Source organism: Alligator sinensis, unplaced genomic scaffold, assembly GCF_000455745.1.
Source record: "Alligator sinensis unplaced genomic scaffold, ASM45574v1 scaffold447_1, whole genome shotgun sequence".
In the NCBI taxonomy this organism is placed as follows: Eukaryota; Metazoa; Chordata; order Crocodylia; family Alligatoridae; genus Alligator; species Alligator sinensis.
The window spans coordinates 1,944,087-1,962,289 of record NW_005842123.1 but is presented as its reverse complement, the minus strand read 5'-3'; the positions used below and the strand labels follow the sequence as shown (position 1 = coordinate 1,962,289).

The 18,203-nt window shown below is 42.0% G+C and overlaps 1 protein-coding gene across 3 annotated transcripts in view; it reads right to left on the bottom strand.

The window, feature by feature from the left end:
* PLEKHA7 (pleckstrin homology domain containing A7) overlaps positions 1-18,203 on the bottom strand; it is a 194,695-nt gene that overhangs the window by 73,868 nt on the left and 102,624 nt on the right. For all 3 annotated transcript variants that reach the window (XM_025205641.1, XM_025205643.1, XM_025205642.1), the window contains exons 4-6: positions 13,224-13,328; positions 10,264-10,336; positions 6,980-7,080 (exon numbers count right to left, since the gene is read on the bottom strand). In XM_025205641.1, the coding sequence (XP_025061426.1) occupies positions 6,980-7,080; positions 10,264-10,336; positions 13,224-13,328 (279 nt within the window). The remainder of the gene's footprint in view (positions 1-6,979; positions 7,081-10,263; positions 10,337-13,223; positions 13,329-18,203) is intronic.

The following is an 18,203-nucleotide window of genomic DNA, read 5'->3' as shown; positions in this document are numbered from 1 at the left end:
TCAGAGCTCCAGTATGAAACTGTTGAAAGTCTCTCAGTTAGAGTCAGAGGGGAAAGCAACAAGGCTGATGTTGTGGTGGGTCTCTGCTGTAGATCACCAGACCAGGAGGATGAGGTGGATGAGGCTTTCCTCAAACAGCTAGCAGAAATTTCCTGATCACACAGACTAGTACTCATGGGGGACTTCAATCACTCTGACATGTTCTGGGAAGACAATACAGCAGTACACAGGCAATCCAGGAAGTTTTTGGAGAGTGCTGGGGACAATTTACTGTCAAGTTGCTTACAGCAAGTGCTGGAGCGGCCACCTAGGGATCATGCTCTTTTTGACCTGCTGCTCACAAACAGGGAAGAATTGATGGGGAATGTAGAAGTGGATGGTAATTTTGGCAGCAGTGACTACGAGATGATTACATTCAGGATCTTGAGAAAAGGAAGGATGGAAACCAGCAAAGTAAGGACCCTGGACTTCAGAAAAGCAGACTTCAACTCACTCCAGAAATGCATGGGCAGGATCCCCTGGGAAGCCAGTCTGAGGGGGAAACCAGTCCAGGAGAGATGGCTGTACTTCAAAGAAGCCTTCTGAGAGTGCAGGAATAAACCATCCTGATGTGCAGGAAGACTAGCAAGTATGGCAGAAGACCAGCTTGGCTTAGCAGGGAACTCTTCAGTAAACTAAATCACAAAAAGGAAGCATATAAGAAGTGGAAACTTGGACAAATAACTAGGGAAGAATATAAGAGCATTGCTCAGGCATGCAGGAAGGAATTTAGGAAGGCAAAAGCACAAGTGGAGTTGTAGCTAGCAATGGATTTGAAGTGTAACGTGAAGGGTTTCTAGAAGTATGTCAATAGCAAGAGGAGGATCAGGGAAAGTGTGGGTCCCTTACTGAATCAAGGAGGCAATCTTGTGACAGAGGATGCAGAAAAGGCTGAAGTGCTCAATGCCTTTTTTGCCTAAATCTTCACAGGCAAGGTTAGCTCCCAGACTACTGCACCGCGCAGTAGTTTGGGGAGGAGGTGAGCAGCCGTCAGTGGTAAAAGAACAAGTTAGGGACTCCTTAGAAAAGCTGGATGTGTAAAAGTCCCTGGGGCTGGATGGGATGCACCCAAGGGTGCAGAGGGAGTGATGTGGCTGATGTGACTGCAGAGCCATTGGCTCTGAAAAAGCATAGTGATCAGGAGAGGTCCCAGATGACTGGAAAAAAGCAAGTGTAGTGCGCATATTTAAGTAAGGGGAAAAGGAGGATGCAGGGAACTACAGACCAGTCAGCCCCTGGAAAAATAATGGAGCAGATCCTCAAGGAATTAATTTCTAAGCACTTGGAGGAGAAAAAGGTGATTAGGAACAGTCAGCATGGATTCACCAAGGGCAAATCATGCCTGACCAACCTGGTTGCCTTCTATGATGAGACGACTGGCTCTGTGGACAAGGGGAGACCAGTGGATGTGGTATACCTTGATTTTAGCAAGGCTTTTGATAAGGTCTCCCGCAACATTTTTGCAGTCACGCTAGGGAAGTATGGGTTGGATGAATGAACTGTAAGGTAGGTAGAAAACTGGCTGTAGCATCGCAGTCAGAGAGTAGTAATCAATGGCTCGATGTCTAGTTGGCAGCCAGTATCAAGAGGAGTGCCCCAGGGGTAGGACCTAGGGCCGGTTTAGTTTAATGTCTTCATCAACTACCTGGAAGTGGCATAGAATGCACCCTCAGCAAGTTTGCAGATGACAACAAACTGGGGGGAGTAGTGCTAGGATTCAGGGTGACCTAGACAAATTAGAGGATTGGGCCAAAAGAAATCTCATGAGGTTCAGCAAGGACAAGTGCAAAGTCCTGTACGTAGGATGGAACAATCCCATGCACCAGTACAGGCTGGGGGCTGATTGGCTGGGCAGCAGCTCTGCAGAAAAGGACCTGGGGTCACAGTGGACAATAAGCTGAATATGAGCCAGCAGTGTGCCCTTGTTGCCAAGAAGGCTAATGGTATACTGGGCTGCACTGGTAGGTGTGTTGCCAGTGGGTGAAGGGAGGTAATTATTCCCCTCTATTCAGCACTAGTGAAGTCACATCTAGAGTAGTGTGTTTAGTTTTGGGCCCCCTCACTACAGAAAGGATGTGGACATGAAGGGTAAAAAGAAGAGTTTTTACAGCAACAATGGAAAATCAGAAAAAGTGTGGGTCCCTTACTGACTGGGGGAGGCAATCTAATAACAGATTATGTGGAAAAGGCTGAAGTACTCAATGCCTTTTTTACTCAGTCTTCACAAGCAAGGTTGGCTCCCAGACTATTGCACCTGGCAGCACAGTTTGGGGAGGAGGTGAACAGCTGATAGCAACAGGTTAGCGACTGTTTTAAAAAGCCAGATGTGTACAAGTCCATGGGGCTGGATAGGATGCACCCGAGGGTACTGACGGAGTTGGCAGATATGATTGCAGAACCACTGACAATTATCTTTGAAAACTCATGGAGACTGGGAGAGGTCCCAACAACTGGAAAAGGGCAAATATAGTGCCTATCTTTAAGAAAGTTATGTACAAGGATACGGGGAACTACAGACCAGTCAGCCTCATGTCAGTCTCTGGAAAAATCATGGAGCAGGTCCCTCAGGGAATCCATTTCTAACACTTCGAGGAGAAGGTGATTAGGAACAGTCAGCACGGGGTCACCAAGGGCAAGTCATGCCTGACCAACCTGATTGCTTTCTATGACATGATGACTGGCTGTGTGGATGCAGGAAAGCAATGGACATAACATACCAGAAGAAAGTACTAAAGCATGGCGCTGTACGGTGATGTGTTGACATGCCCAGTGGTGGTAGGTAACAGAACAAGGAGCAATGGTTTCAAGTTGCAGCAGGGGAAGTTCAGGTTAGATAGCAGGAAAAACTCTCACAAGGGTAAAGCCCTGGAACAGACCCAGAGAGGTTGTGGAATCTCCATTTTTGGATGTTTTAAGACTTTGGTAGACAAAGCCTTAGCTGGGATGATATAATTGTGGATTCTCCTGCTTTGAGCAAGGGTTTGGACTAGATGACCTGCTGAGGTCCATTCCAACTCTGATTTTCTATGATTCTCTGTAATAAGCAACTGACTGAATGTAGCCCATGTTCCCACAGGTCTCAGCAGTGATGATCAACTCCCCTTAGTACATTCTGGCTGCTTGCAGATGTTCTAAAAAAACAAAAAAAAGCGGTGCTTTACTTTAAGCTTGTCATGCTCCTGTGCCAAGCCCAGCGCATGCCTAGAAGAGGCATTGCATTAGTTGGACCTGGCTCACCCACCATCTGTATAGATTGGGTGCTTTAGTGAGGCTTTTCTGGCTTCAATCAGCTTTACCTTAAAGTGCCAAATGCCCTGCTGAAGTGCCTGATCTATACAGACGCTATAGACCTGGGTGAAAGTAATGTGCGGCTTCTTCTGGTAAAGAGCGTTTTTGTTTGGGTTTTGTTTTTTTTAAATGTCTGCAAGCAGCCCCTGATTTTCACAGATGGCATTCAGAGGGGCTCTTCTATAAGCTCTTCAGTGGACTGTCCTATAACCCTGGAGTCACTTTCCTTTCTTGGTGTTGGGTGTTAGCATTGAACAAGATACCCCTCTGATATATAAGCCACACAAGATGGAATAATGCAAAAGGCAAGAGTCCTAGTAGCATTAATGTCATTTGAGATCTCTTATAAAAATGTTGTGCTACTTCTATTGAAATCAATAGGATCAGCAGCAGACTCCACAGTTGTATTACTTCCTCTGAGAAAATTAAAATGCATATTAGAACAATTATAAGTCGAAAATTCTGCTGTTTGTAAAAAGATTTCTTTTTTCTTTTCTTTCTCTACACTAAATAAGGGGCAGAGATATTAGAGCTTCAGAGACTGCCATAATGCCTGGCTTCCCTGAGAAATTCTGTGGGGAAAATAAAAAAAATTGGCTGGAAGGATAAAAACAAATTGAATTCAAAATGAAACTTTGAAATAATACACGCTTTAATATACGCTCTGTTACTTGTGAGATAGGATATCATTGCACCAGAATGCTGCTCTAGGCACTAACAATATAATTTTGACACAGTGTTGCAAGTGAGACAAAAGCCTGAACCCAAGCCTTAGCAGGTAAGGAAGACAATATACCAAACCCACAAACTCCCATCAGGTTTTGCACTTCAAATAATAGGCATACTATTGAACTGGTCCTCTCCCCAAAAGAAAACCTAGAAAAAGTGTTTATTTTTCAATTTCTAAGTTAACTGAGCTAAAAAAAACCTTATGAGTCAAAGTTTATTATGTAAAAATTCTCACAGAGGCTGCATGATAATTTTTAGTCAAAGCAAGTTTTTACCCTGAGATTTCAATCTCAGAAAACAGACATTTACAATGGAAGCTGGCCAATAAACAAGCATATGCCTAAAGTGCAATTAGCATATTACACAAAAACCCAAATGAAAAACAGACAAAACTTTAAAAACATGACAAGATACAGCTTCCTCTTGTTCATGACTTCAGTGTGAAAAAAAAATTGTATCTTTATTTTTGGCTTCATCTTCTTGTGTTTTCTATTCCTGGCTGCATTTAATTATGACATGCAGTGCCTGTCCCCGCTCAGTACATTTAAGGGCACTGGACAGATTAGATAAATGTAATAGCTGGTGAGTGACAGAATTCTGGTAAGACAGTGTCCTTGAACCTCTGCAAACCTACAGTGAATTCTGGGGGCATGGAATTCAGACAGTGCTATGCTATCACTGCTACAGAAGTCCTAGAAAATCAGATTCTTGTTATTATTACAAAACATAGTTTTGAAGTGAGTTTACCTTAACATTTGCAATAAAGTTTAAATGAAAGCTTAACTAAAATCAAGCCCAGACCAACATAGAATCTTCTATAAACAGTACATACCATGCTATGTATCTAATGAATTTTATATATGGACTGTCTGATAATAGATTTCATAGACATTAGGGGCTGGAAGGGACCTTGCAAGATTGAGTCCAGCCTCCCTGCCATAGGCAGGAAGTCTGCTGGGGTCAAATTATCCCAGCAAGATAAACGTCCAGACACCTTTTGAATGAGTCCAGAGTAAGTGTTTGCACCACCTTTGGGGGGAGTTTGATCCAGACCCTGGGCACACAGACTGTAAACACAATAAGACCAGCTTTGCTACAAATGTTGTCTTAAGACATTTTATAAGGATACCTTGACTTTAATAGGGCGCTGACAGACATGGGAAAAAAAACAAACACTTTACTGGAAGCAGCAGTGTGTTACTTTGACCCGCCTCCTCAGCACCTGTACAGATCAGGTGCTTCAGCAGGGCTTTTTGGCGCTTTTCACTAAAGCTGATTGAATTAGCTGTTAGTGCCGAAACAGACCCACTGAAGCGAGTGGGCAACAGACATTCGGCAAGCCAAGTCCAACTAACAGGCTGCCTCTTCTGGGCACGTGCTGGGCTCGGTGCAGCAGTGTGCTGAGTTTAAAGCACTGTTTTGTTTTGTTTTCACATCTGCAAACAGCCTAAGGTATTAAGACACTGTCTTAATACAATGCCTTACTGTGACCTTTCTTTCTGTTTTTCTTTCTTTCTGTCTTTCTGGAAATAGGCTTTATTTTGTGATGGCTAGAGACTTACTGAAGCCCAGTAGGATTATTCTAAATCATCTGAAAGGAACTTTGAGAGAAAAGTAACTTCGCTGCTTCTGAAACAGAGGATTTATCCATATCACAACTCCAGCTGACAGCAGAATATGGAACAATTCAATTTGGTCTAACCTAGGTAAAAACCAGCTTGATGGCTGTCAATAGCAATACTGAAGCTTGCTTACTTGAGGTGCTATTTGGCTCTTGAAATGTAACTAATCCCTTTTTCTTGTGTGATTATTTTAAATCAGTTTACAGTCTTAACCTAGATTTGAGTAATAATTCTACAAATGAGAATACTAGTTAGTACTTCATTAAGCACATGCTAAACTTAAGGCATAGTAACTAATGTGCATTAATGAACGTGCATATGTGCCCACAATGTGACAGATTCTGTTCTAAACAGCTGTGTATTTTAAAACTGTAACCTTTGTTTAAGACTATAATTTGCCTTAATGGCTAGGCTTAGTCACACAGTGAGTTGGAGGCAGGTTTTTCCATTGTCAACAATAGGTCTATGTTTTTTGTTGATTTTTCAAAGATTTGCAATAGCTACAGTAAAACCATAAATTATCCAACATAGATTTTTAACAACGAATCCCCAAATTATCAAAACAATAGATTTACTTAAGAACTACATGGAAGACTAAATTAAAATGTTGTTCTAAGCCACATCTAGGACAACCACAGCTTCCAGAATATGAAGGAGAATAAGCTGGCTGCTCATCCTCCCCTGAGATGAGGAAATTACAAAGTACGTTAAGTGACAAAAGAAGAAAATTAATTATTTTAGCTACTATAGGGGAAATACCAATTACCCAGTTCTGGGAAGAGAAAATAAATGAGAACTTTCATTGCCATACTACATTATGTAAGAGAGACTAAAGTCATGACACTGTCATTTCCTATCTGTCAAAACTGAGCAGGTGGTTTTATCGCAAATAAAAAGCATCCCCATCCACTTTGAAGTAAAGCATTCCATGGGAAAAGGCAATGTTTTTCTCAGTTTATAAAAAGTACTAGTAAAGTTTATCAGTTTTATTTTCTGAGGCTTTATAGAAAACCATTTCCCATATGCCAAAGTAAAGCTATAAAGAAGTATGTAGCATAGTAGAAAGATGAATTATAATATAATTATTAGATACAAGAACAATTATGTAGCTTGAAAAATATTTATTAAATATGTATTTGATAAATCAGTTTTGTTTTTAAAATATTTATGCAGGGACAATTAGAAATGTTACTGTTTACTCTATGACAATATATTCTCCCAGGCAAACAAACATTTAAAAATATTTACTATACACATTGCTAATTATATATACCATAAATGTTGTATTTGATTAATTGTACCTTAAAGGAAAACTTGCGGTGGATATGATCTTCAGGTCCAACGGGAGATATGACATAACTAGGCAACGGTATGCTACCCAAAACAGTTTCTTCTCTGCTATCTATTGAATGGAAAAAGTGAGTCACTGTACCTCTTCAATAAGATATTCTCCCTATACAGTACCATCAAACAGTGGAGAAAACAGTGCCTATTATATTATGCTCCTGAAATTTCTCCCATTTCCAATTTTTTGTTTTTTCAGCCAGAAAAATAAGCACTCAAAATAATTCTTCTGCTGATATACTCCAGGGACTAAAGAACAGAAGAGAGGAACTGGAAAAAACAAGGCCACCAAAGTGACAATGTGTTAAAATGCAAGGAACTAGTGATTCAAAAAATCTACTGGAGTGCCAAAGACATCTCTAGGCACCACTGTCTCCACTTATGCAGCTGATCTGCCCTCTCCCCTCCTCAACAGCCCCACCCCAAGGAGTCAGCAACTTGGGGCATTTATACACATGCTCTGGGAGGCTCAGGGTGGGGGAGGGGCTTTAACTAGAGTAGCTTTGGGAGCTGCTGTAATTAAAGCACCAGGAGTGTCACGTGTATCAGCGTCCCCACACTGAAAAACGGCGGCAAAGGTGCTTTAACTAATGCTTGCCCAACAAGCTTCAATTAAGTGCCCCTGGTGCCATTTTTCAGCATGGGGACACTGATACTCATGATGCTGGAATCTGCCAGAGCACGGTAATTACAACACATTGTAATTACAGTGCATGGGAGTAGCTTCAATGTACTAGGCACCCCTAGTGACTCTGCTTCCTTTTCCTTCCCACCTTGCATTAACACATTGTGCAATGCTTTGAGATCAACATATGATACTACATAGATTTTGATGCCACATAACTGTAATGATTTAAAAGTCAGTAAACCTGCATGATGTAAAATAGACTATCAAGTGTGACTCATACATCCAACTTATTTTCTAATTAATTATTTAAGCAGTTATAGAGCTACCACAGTCTATATACAAACAAAACTTCTGGGTGCTTGCAGACATGGGAAAAAAAACAAAACATCACTTTACTGTAACCTCAGTGAGCTCCTGCATCAACCCCAGCGCAAGACCAGAAGAGGCAGAGCTTTAGTTGCACCCAGCTTACCCATCATCTGCAGAGATCAGGCACTTGGTGGGGTGGTTGGCACATTTATCTAATTCAGTCGTCTCCAACCTTTTTAGGTTGGCGAACACTTTTGGAATTTAAGAGGAACTGAAGATCTACCTCCCCCACCCCCTGGCCCAGCAGGTAAGTCTGTGGGGAGGGGAGGGGGGGTGGATGGGATAGGGCCATGGGGGAGTGGGGCAGATCAAGGCCCCAGCCCTACCCCACTCCCTCCATCAACACTAGGGCCTTGATCGCTGCCCCCAATGCTGGTGAGGGAGGGGAAAGCCCTACACAGCTGGGGCGGAGTGGAGGACAAAGCCATGAGTGGCCTGTCCAGGGAGTTCAGGGAGGGGGCGGGGGCACGCAGACCAGGAGGGCGGGGGGGAAGGGGCATGTCCCCAAAGCTGAATGTGGGGGGACTCCCAGCACCGCTGCCATCCGCGCTGAGCACAGTGCAGGCCAGGCCTGGCGGGAACAGCCCAGAGCAGCCTTCCAGCCCATAGCTGTAGCTGTCCTTCCCCTGTGCCCACCAGTCCCCAGCCCCAATGTCCTCAGGGGGAGGGGAAAGCTGTGCTCACCAGGCCTGGCCTGCACTGCACTCGGTGGTGGTGCTGGAAGCAAGGGTTAGGGAGGGGTTACAGTCTCCCTCTGCATGGCCTCACTCCCAGCACCATCGGTGTAGCCACCCAGCCTGAGCACAGCCCAGCCAGGGAAAGCCTGGCGCTGTCCCGGCTCCAGCCCACCCTGCCCTGCCCCCAGATCCAGAGGCATGCACCCCCCCCATCCTCCTGGGCTGCTTTTCCCCCCCTCCCCATGCCCCCTGGCTGTGCAGGGCCTGCCCCCACACCCTACATACAGCTACTGGTGCTGCCCCGCATTTGGGGGGGCACATGCCCCCCCGCCCCCCGATCTGTGCACAGCAGAGACAGCTGCAGCTGTGGGCTGGGCTTTGTGCTCCGAGCCCCGCTGCACGTGCCCCTGAGGCCTCTGCCTGTCCCCTCCCCCACCAACTGACCTGCTGTGCTCGGGGGGGTGGGGTTAGGGCGTACACATGCATGCATACGCTCAGCCCCCCCCAGCCCAGGATCAATTTGAGGAGACTCCAGGATATACTGGTCAATCACAATTGACCAGTTTCATGAAACAGACCTTTTTGGAAAATGTTTTGGCTTGCTTTCTGAACATCTCTTAAAGTTCAGTATTTTTTCCTAACCATGCCATAACCCTCACATAACTATTTTAATATTACTTTTGTAACCCAAATCCTCACCAGTAAGCAAAATTACTGTTAGCTTATTTGAATTGGTTTTGGCTAAGGCATGGGTTTGGGGAAACAAGAGACCAGGGTTTCCAGCTGTCACAATTGACCAGTTGGTGACCAGTGAACTAGTAGCTGATTGAATCATCTTTAGCTAAAAGAACCAAAGAGCCCCACTGAAGCGCCTGATCTATACAGATGCGGAGCCAGGTGGAAGTAATATGCTGCTGCTTTTAACAGGGTGCGTTTCTTTGGTTTTTGTTCCACATCTGTCAGTGCCCTTTGTGTTGCAATTTTCCTAAGCACTATAGAAACTGGGTTTTTAACTTTATAAATTCATGTGCAGCAGGTGGGATGCAATGCCTCCATTTGGGTCAAGAAGAAACAAAGGCACAGAGAAGTCTAATGATTCAACACTGGAACTGGGATTCAGAAAGCCTGGGTTCTGATCTGAACTCTGCCACTGACTCTGTGATCTTGGATAAGTCAGTCTCATGGTGTTTCTCCATAGCTGTAATAATACTTATCAAACGATATCCCAGAGATGTTATATTAATTAATGTTTGCAATGTGCTTTGAAAATGGACAATGCTAAATAACATATAAAATATTATTATTTATAATCTATGAACAGCTGGAAACCCTGGTTGTTTCCCCAAACCCATGCTGTAGCCAAAACCAATTCAAATAAGCTAACAGTAATTTTGCTTACTGGTGAGGATTTGGGTTACAAAAGTAATATTAAAATAGTTATGTGAGGGTTATGGCATGGTTAGGAAAAAATACTGAACTTTAAGAGATGTTCAGAAAGCAAGCCAAAACATTTTCCAAAAAGGTCTGTTTCATGAAAATTATTTAGATCAGCCTGTTATCCACTCACCTTTGTAGTAAAACAAACAATAATCAGAAAGCACGAACCATCGTCTTTTCCATAACCTCATTCCAGAGCTATCCTGAAATACAAAGAATTTAATATACTTTCTTTCCATTCAAATACAATCTCAAAGATAGAGAGTCTACCTTAGCATCTAATTCTTATGTTATAACAATTAACAGTTTATCAGAAATATACCAAGTATGTTATTTATTACAAAAAAATGAATTTTTTGCTTTTTGTTTAGTGAAACATGATACAATCACAGAAACATCAAGTATAGTATCCAGTTACACGATGATCTTTCTTAAGTCATCCACAGCACAATTTTCAAACTTTTATTCACTAACTAAATTTAGATCTCCAGTACATGTGGCTCTATGAACAAAGGAGCTGTTGCCATGTATTTCTTCAAAGGATCTATCAGGCCATTAGGAAAAATAATCAAGTTATTAAGAAGGGAGATGCATTCCAACACGAACTGCTTTCCGTTTCTGATGAGTATAAGGACATATTAGCAGAGTAGACAAGAAAAGTGTAGTTGAACAACATACAAAAGCAGAAAAAAAACTCGGTAAATAAATGAGTTAAAATGTGTAGAAATCATAAAAAAAGCAAGGAAAATACTTACTAGAACATTCTCTCACCAACCTTCAAGTTAACTCAAAAACTCTTTTAAAAATACAATGCATTCTATTAGACTTTTAGCTCTACAAGAGATTTTCAGCAGAGAAATAGGCATTGTCCAAAAACAGAAAATAACATTGAAAAATTATTATAATTACAGATCTACTGAAATTCCAACAGAAGTGACCTCTACAGTGGCTCCTTTAATCTTGCTGGTTTCGTGGCGTACTGCCCCCAATACTGATTGGCAGAGGGACCCTAGTATCCCCAACACTTGCTACTGATTGCTGGGGGGGCAAAAACTGTGGTTTTAAATATGACATGTTTTTTATCTCCTGCTGCTGATTGGTCAAGGGGCCCTGGTGGCCCCGCTGCTTGCTGTTGATTGGCCAGGAGGCAAAAACTGCTCCATATTTAGAACCAGAAAGATTAAAGGAGCTGCTGGAGACTGCACTTTCACCATGATTTCGGTAGGTCCCTATTATAATTTAACTTACCTAATGTTACTCTTAATTATGATGCTGAAAGTGTAGCTCACAAAATTCTTATAGGAAATACAAATGTTCAATAGTCAGAAAATAAGGAGATGGCTATACTCTAACTACATATGGTGATGCATGTACCAAATTCTCATTCTGCTTTCTGTCAAAGGTTTACAGCATCCACCTAGAAAAAAATTTCATTTGTGTGAACTGCCTACCTTCACATAAAAAGTGTTCTGACACCAGCCTCTCAATTTAATGTTTCCTATTACCTAGTACATTGTTCCTCCTACGAAAAGGGTGTCAAACTCACTGCTCCTCACAAGCTGGATCCAGACTGCAGGTCTCTTCATGCGCCAGATCCAGATGCAACTGTAGGGCAAGCAGCAATGGCAACCATGGGGCTTAAGGCTGATGTTGGTTACCATCTGGTATGCACCCCCAACAGTGCTCTATATCCAGTATTTCAGTGGTGGGCCCTACCCACCTGACCCCCCAATTCCTGGCACCTCTGGAAGCCCTGTCGGTAGGATTACATGACCTATATGTTTGACACTCCTGCCCTAAGAGATAGGGCTATAAATTACGTAGAGTGGCCCCAAAGCATCTTTTTCAAGAGCCTCAGAAGTTTCATGCTGTGAAGACTGACTGATACAACTGTTGAACTGGGGAGCGGGGGGTTGCAAATAAAGAGACAGAACTGACTAGCTAGAAGATCATAGAAAAATCTTATTAAATAAGCGGAGGCCATAAAAAATGTTAAATGAACAAGCTGTCTGCCAGAGTGCATCTTTGACAGGGTGGAAAGCACAGAAAACATTTTCTGGACTGAAGGAGAGGATTTCCAAATGGGAATCTCTGAAGCGCCGTTCCACATATGCCCTTTTTTCCCCGTCCTAATCCCACTTTAAACATGTGGAGAGAGGCTGTTTCTTTTCCTCCTCTTTCTTTTTTTATGTTGTAAGGGACAGTGGCACATGCTAAATATACCTGCATAGGCTCTATCCTGTCCATTGCTACTGCCCTTGGGCAAATAGGGTATGTTGGGACTAGGTGATTGGCTCCTTGTAATGCTGTAACATGAGGAACACACATTACTGCCTAGGAGATTTGTTATCATGGACCTTGTTTCACCTTCACACCTGCTATTTGCAATCTAGCTGTTGGAAGCTAGGTGGATTACAAGTTTGAGGCTGACAAAGAGACTCATTATATGTAAAACTGGTGAAAGGATGCGTGGGTTTTCTTCACTTTCCACTTGTCACCCAGGAGGTCTGAGTCTGTAGATCTGGGTTACATTTATGGCAACTTGGGCAAGTGCCAATGCAGTTGAATGAAATCTCTATAACTAGCAGGGCTTCTTGGTCACTGGTCCTGAGTACGGCAGTGCATTGGAAGAGGATTTGGCTCTGTCTTGCATAGCTTGAATCTCCCTTAATCTTCTCTTGCCTAACACTGAAGTGCAGAAGGAGAATGGGTTGCAGCTCTGCTTTCAGTCAAGGCCTATGGACAGGCTCACAGGTATAGTACCCCACATAGAAAAAAATCCTACTACACAGTTCAGAATGGTAACCAGATTTAGGCAAGAGAGTTGCAGCCTTCATATTAAACCATTAATCTGTTGTCTATTTGTCGTTGTTTCCATAATCATATCCAATTTTAAAGTAAACTTTAGGTGGCTGATTTCAGAGGTGCTGAGCACATATAACTCTCCCCTGTAGTAAATAGGAGTTCCAGATGCCTTGGATTACTGGCAGTCAGGCCCTTGTTCATTTGCTGTTACCTAAAAAAGCTTTCTTGGTTATCTGATGATTTTGAAATTCAAAGAAACAGAAACTGATCATCTCTTATACACACCTGTTTATGTAGCCAGCCTCGTACTACAACTGGAACATTAGGATTCCTCCGGATAGACTGGTCCCTCTTTCCAAAACTGTGAACTTTGTTGCCAGATTTTACAACCTGAAGACACATGTTTGGACATTACTAAAAAAATACTATATTAAACATACATTTTGGAATATATAAATGTTTCCTACTTTATTACACAGTAATAATTATAACAGTTATAGTGTTTTTTCAGATATCATATTTATAATAGTTAAATACAACCAATTTAACACCATCATCAGCATACCAGTGTCCGAATGCACTTCCAGCTCCTGCATGAATCATAACTATGAATGACGTCTAACCTTTTGAAAGATAAAACTTAGTTCTTCTGTGCTTGAGGGAAGCTCTGTGCGCATTATCAGAACTGTTTGTACCAAAGCACAGAATGAGTCACACAGTCTCTTTCTCATACGTACACATGCACATGCGCCACACAACAGAAATACATTGTACATGTGAACTTTACTTTTGTTCTTTTATGCTTCATCTCGTATAAAATTAATTTAAACAGAAGCAGTGCTTCATTTCCAGAAACAGAGTACCAGAAAAGTAGTACTGCTGGGAAGGAGATTAGAAAGTCCCCACAAACAGAGGAAGTTGTAGGACTCTTCTCAGGTGAAAAGCTGTCTGGGGAAAAAGGAAGACAGCATGAATTTTTGGGGAGAGGACTTGTCCTGCTCTTTCAGGATCTATCTGCTTTACAGAGATGTCCGTGTCTTTCTGATATACCTCCTAATCCTATTTCTCTTCCTCAAGAGGAAGAAAGCTATTTTGCATGAGACATCTCAGCTTCTTGCTTGCCCTGCAGAGGTCAGCTATATTGTACCCACCGTGTCTCAGTGCTTTACAAGGTGCTAGAGACATATCTGCACAGAAGTACGTAGGATGAAATCCTCAGCACTTCTGATCACTGTTTTCTATTCAAACCTCTCTACTGAACTCGCAAGAGTATTTATGCTCATCAGGTGAAGACAAATAACCCAGCACTGGGAGCCAACAAATAGTTCTCATTTGAGGGGAATAATTTTGCCAAAACAACCAGGCAGGCGGCTCTACACCGTGCCATCAGGTACACCATAGAAGATTAAAAGAAATATATGTAAGACAGAACCTTGCAACAACATTAAAGTAGACAGTGTCAGTTTAGATCAGGATTGTCCACCTGAGGGCCAGGGACAGACATTACACATAAACCGGTTTAAGTGATCAGAAACTGGTTTAAACCTGTAACAGAACAGAAGTTCAGTGCACATAAACCACTTTCAAAATGGCATAAACTGGTTTAAGATAAACCTGGTTGAATGTAGTATCATACTTAACTGATCAGGGTCAAACCAGTTTATGCAATGTCTTCCCCAGACTTCTTCCTTGTTTAAGTTAAACCAGAGTCCCCCTAGCATCTCAGATGATTTGCATACTTGGGCTGGGCTGCCTGCTCCAGAGAACAGAGCTGGCCCTGCCCTTCTGCTGCCTAACCAGAGCTCCAGCAGACTGCAGGCACAGCAGGATCTGCCTGAATTCCCTGGCTGCTCATTTTATCAATTCAGGCTCAGGCTTTGTGAATGTCTGCCCCTAGCCCAGGAGTTAACATGTGTCCAGGCTCCTGATCTGGGCACTTCAGCACTGCTCCAGCAGCAGCTGCTGCAGGAGTCTCCAGGCTCCCCCTCTCTTCTCTGACTTCCACTGCCTGACCCCATCTCTGGGGGTGGGGCTGAGGGAGCCCATAGCCAGGTGGCTTGGGGGGACCCAGATGTCCCATGCAATGCTGTACAGCACAGGGTGCCAGCATGGTACAGCCAAGCTCCAGCTGCACAGTGGGAGGGATCTATATATCTCAAGGCATAGGGATAGCGGAGGGTGCAGGGACTGCAACCCCCAGCCATTCAGAAATTGGACAGCCTTGATTTAAATTAAGAAGATTCACTACTTTTTTCATATCTATATTAGAATTCTCTAGTTTTAGTACAGACATCAACACAGGTGCATCTTAATGCTAAATTAATATAATAGCAGAAATATCTTATAAACTTGATTATTACATGTATTCTGTACTGAATTAAATTAAGCTTAAACACAGAAGTGCCCCATTGATATAAAAGGCCTAAGGACAAATCAAAGCATCAATTAAATAGAGTTTCAGGTGATTATACAAATGGAAGAAATATTTTGCATTCCAGCTAAGTACCAATTTGGAAGCTAAGTGTATCTGTAATGCAACGATGACTACTACATTATTATACCATTGGAAGTTCTTAATACTAGAATGAAAACATCATTATTTGCATGGTAATTTTATGCAACTGGGGCTCCATCTGGCTAAGCACTGGGAAAACATACAGTAAATAATAGGCCCATCTTCAAGATCTTACAGTCCATGTTTGAATTGCAACATAGCAATAAACAAAAGTGACAAAAAAAAGAAGAGTTGAATTGTATAATTGGATGTTTAGGTCTATACTTCATTATGTGATTAGTCAAAGATGTATCCACCCCATGCTTTGGACAATCATGTGAACAATTTTAATAAAACAAATATAAAACAGTTAGATTGAAAAGCATAAATACAGGAGTAATTGGAGAAATACAGATTTTCAAAGGCAAGAACCCACTCTTTTAACAGCTGGCTCCTCATCATTTGTGCCACAAATCCTTCAGATAACTACAACTGCTAAGGTGTCATATGAGGATATAATATTTTCATGGGAGCAAGAACCAGGCCATCAAGGACTCAGCTGGCATGTCCACACATTGCCCTATGGTGACATAGTGATGTGCTACATTGCTGTAAGGCACACTACAGTGATGTAGCAATCATGTGGGTCTACATGTAATCAGCAGCTACGTTGCCATAGCTGCACACTCCCTGCTTGTAGTGCACTGCTGCGGTGAGGTAATGGGGAAGTCTTTGCGTGTCTATACAGTGCAGTAGGGGCAGTTACTGTGCCATCTGTTAGTACTCCCAAAAGGAAGTACCAAAATACAGCGCAGTAATGTTGCTGTATGGAGACATGTAGACGCACCCAGTAGGTTAAAACCTACACTACACTGAACTCCAATGAGAATGAACTGGAAGCCACTGCAGAATCCAACGTTCATTGCCAATAAAAATCTGGCAAAGTAAATTGGCTGCCCTATACTGTACTAGCTGAAGAAAACTAAAAAATCTTGAAGTTTAGTCCACAGCACACCTCGGTGCAGAGATATATTGCAGAACTGGCAATGAAAGATAACTATGGCCAGGTCCAAATCTGATATAAAAACGTTGTAACTTCCTAGCCAAATCAAGATAGATGGTATACATCCAAAACTCAGAGACATCACTGCCATTTCTTCTGTTCATTTCTCCCACTTATGAACATTACCATCAGTTTTATCTGGAATGAACTTCAGTCAGCTGTGTTTTCCATCATGTCAGACCCTCATAAAAATCAACTAAGCTAAAATCTATGGTGTCTTGTCTCTTACTCAGGCATGAGTATGACACTCAATAGTAGTTACATATATGGGACACTAATCCTCTTTAGCTTTAGGATATTATTTTAAAATATTAACTGAAGACAGAATCCTCTGTTTATTGAAACCCTACCAATAGAACAACAATTTTCTGCAGACTCACCAAAGCTCCTGTCTAATAGCTATGACACACTGATTTCAGGATTTGACATAAGGAATGTTCAAAAAAAACCCCCACCCTTACCAAACTGGGTGCATTTTACATGGTGATTTAATAGCAAATGCTGTTATTCTGTCCGCTGCCCCTGAAACTCAGAACTCATTTGCTCTTTTCCTGCGGGCATAACAACCTCTACCTTTCTTCTTCCAAATCACACCTTTAAATGCAATTTTTCTATAAAGATCCCCAGGGACAGCAGCTAGAAGATTACTTCACCAATATGAGCTTTAGAACTGCATAATGTATTTAAAGTATTTTTTTGGTGTCAGATTACAACACTACAGAGTAGCATATAAAATGGTGGGCTGTGTGTTTCTGCAGGATTAAGTGATATTAATAAAATATTACAGTATTCTGGTATTGATCTCTCACAGTTTATAGTGCTTGAATCAACTTTTAGTAATATTCTGCTCTAGGAAATCACTGATTTTCACTTAATGTTTTTGAGGACTATGTACCTTTAGTTCTGATTAGAAGTCAACCCTGCATGCAATTTGAGCCCATATTTTCCTATTCAATTTTAGGAAAAGCAGTTTTCCCCTGGAAAAAAGTGGATAGCTACAGATGAAGTCCTGGAACTCCATTTGCCCACTAGAGAATCAAATAAGCAAGAACCAAACTGTGGATTAAATGCACTAAAAATATTAAAATTAAAAAAAAATCCTCTGTACCCAAGATAATTTTGTTCAACCTTCACCACATTGTTTTCAGTTTAAAATATCACGCAATACAATTATATACAGGTATACAGGTGTCAACCAAAAGAGGTCCTTATCAAAGGCCAAACTTGAATTGCAATGTGGAGTTTAAGCTTCATATACCAAATAGAGTCAAAATCCTAGGATCCAAACAGCCCTTATTTTAGGAAATCAAAATTCAAATTTTCCTATTTTGGGGGAGAAATAGAGATGGATGGTTGTATGAGAACTTCCTGACAATTTTTTGTTTAGTTTAGTTGCAAAAGACTAATTTCATTGAATGCAAAATGTTTCGCTATTGGTTTTGACTGACTTTGCTGAAAAACAGAAAAATAAGCTTCCAGCAGAACCCTACATGCCAGCTTCTTGTGTGGGCTGTATCCTGGGTTTGTGGCTCCTGTGGTCACCTGCGGCAGACTGCACCATAACTGGGAGCCAGGGGTCTGGAAATCTTAATTTGATGCATGGCTGTTAGCACTTCTAAACTCTTAGCCTCCTTGCAGGAGGATTAATGCCTGCCTCGCACTCCAATGGAGCATATATGGGAATCTCACGAAACATGGTGGGGCTGTA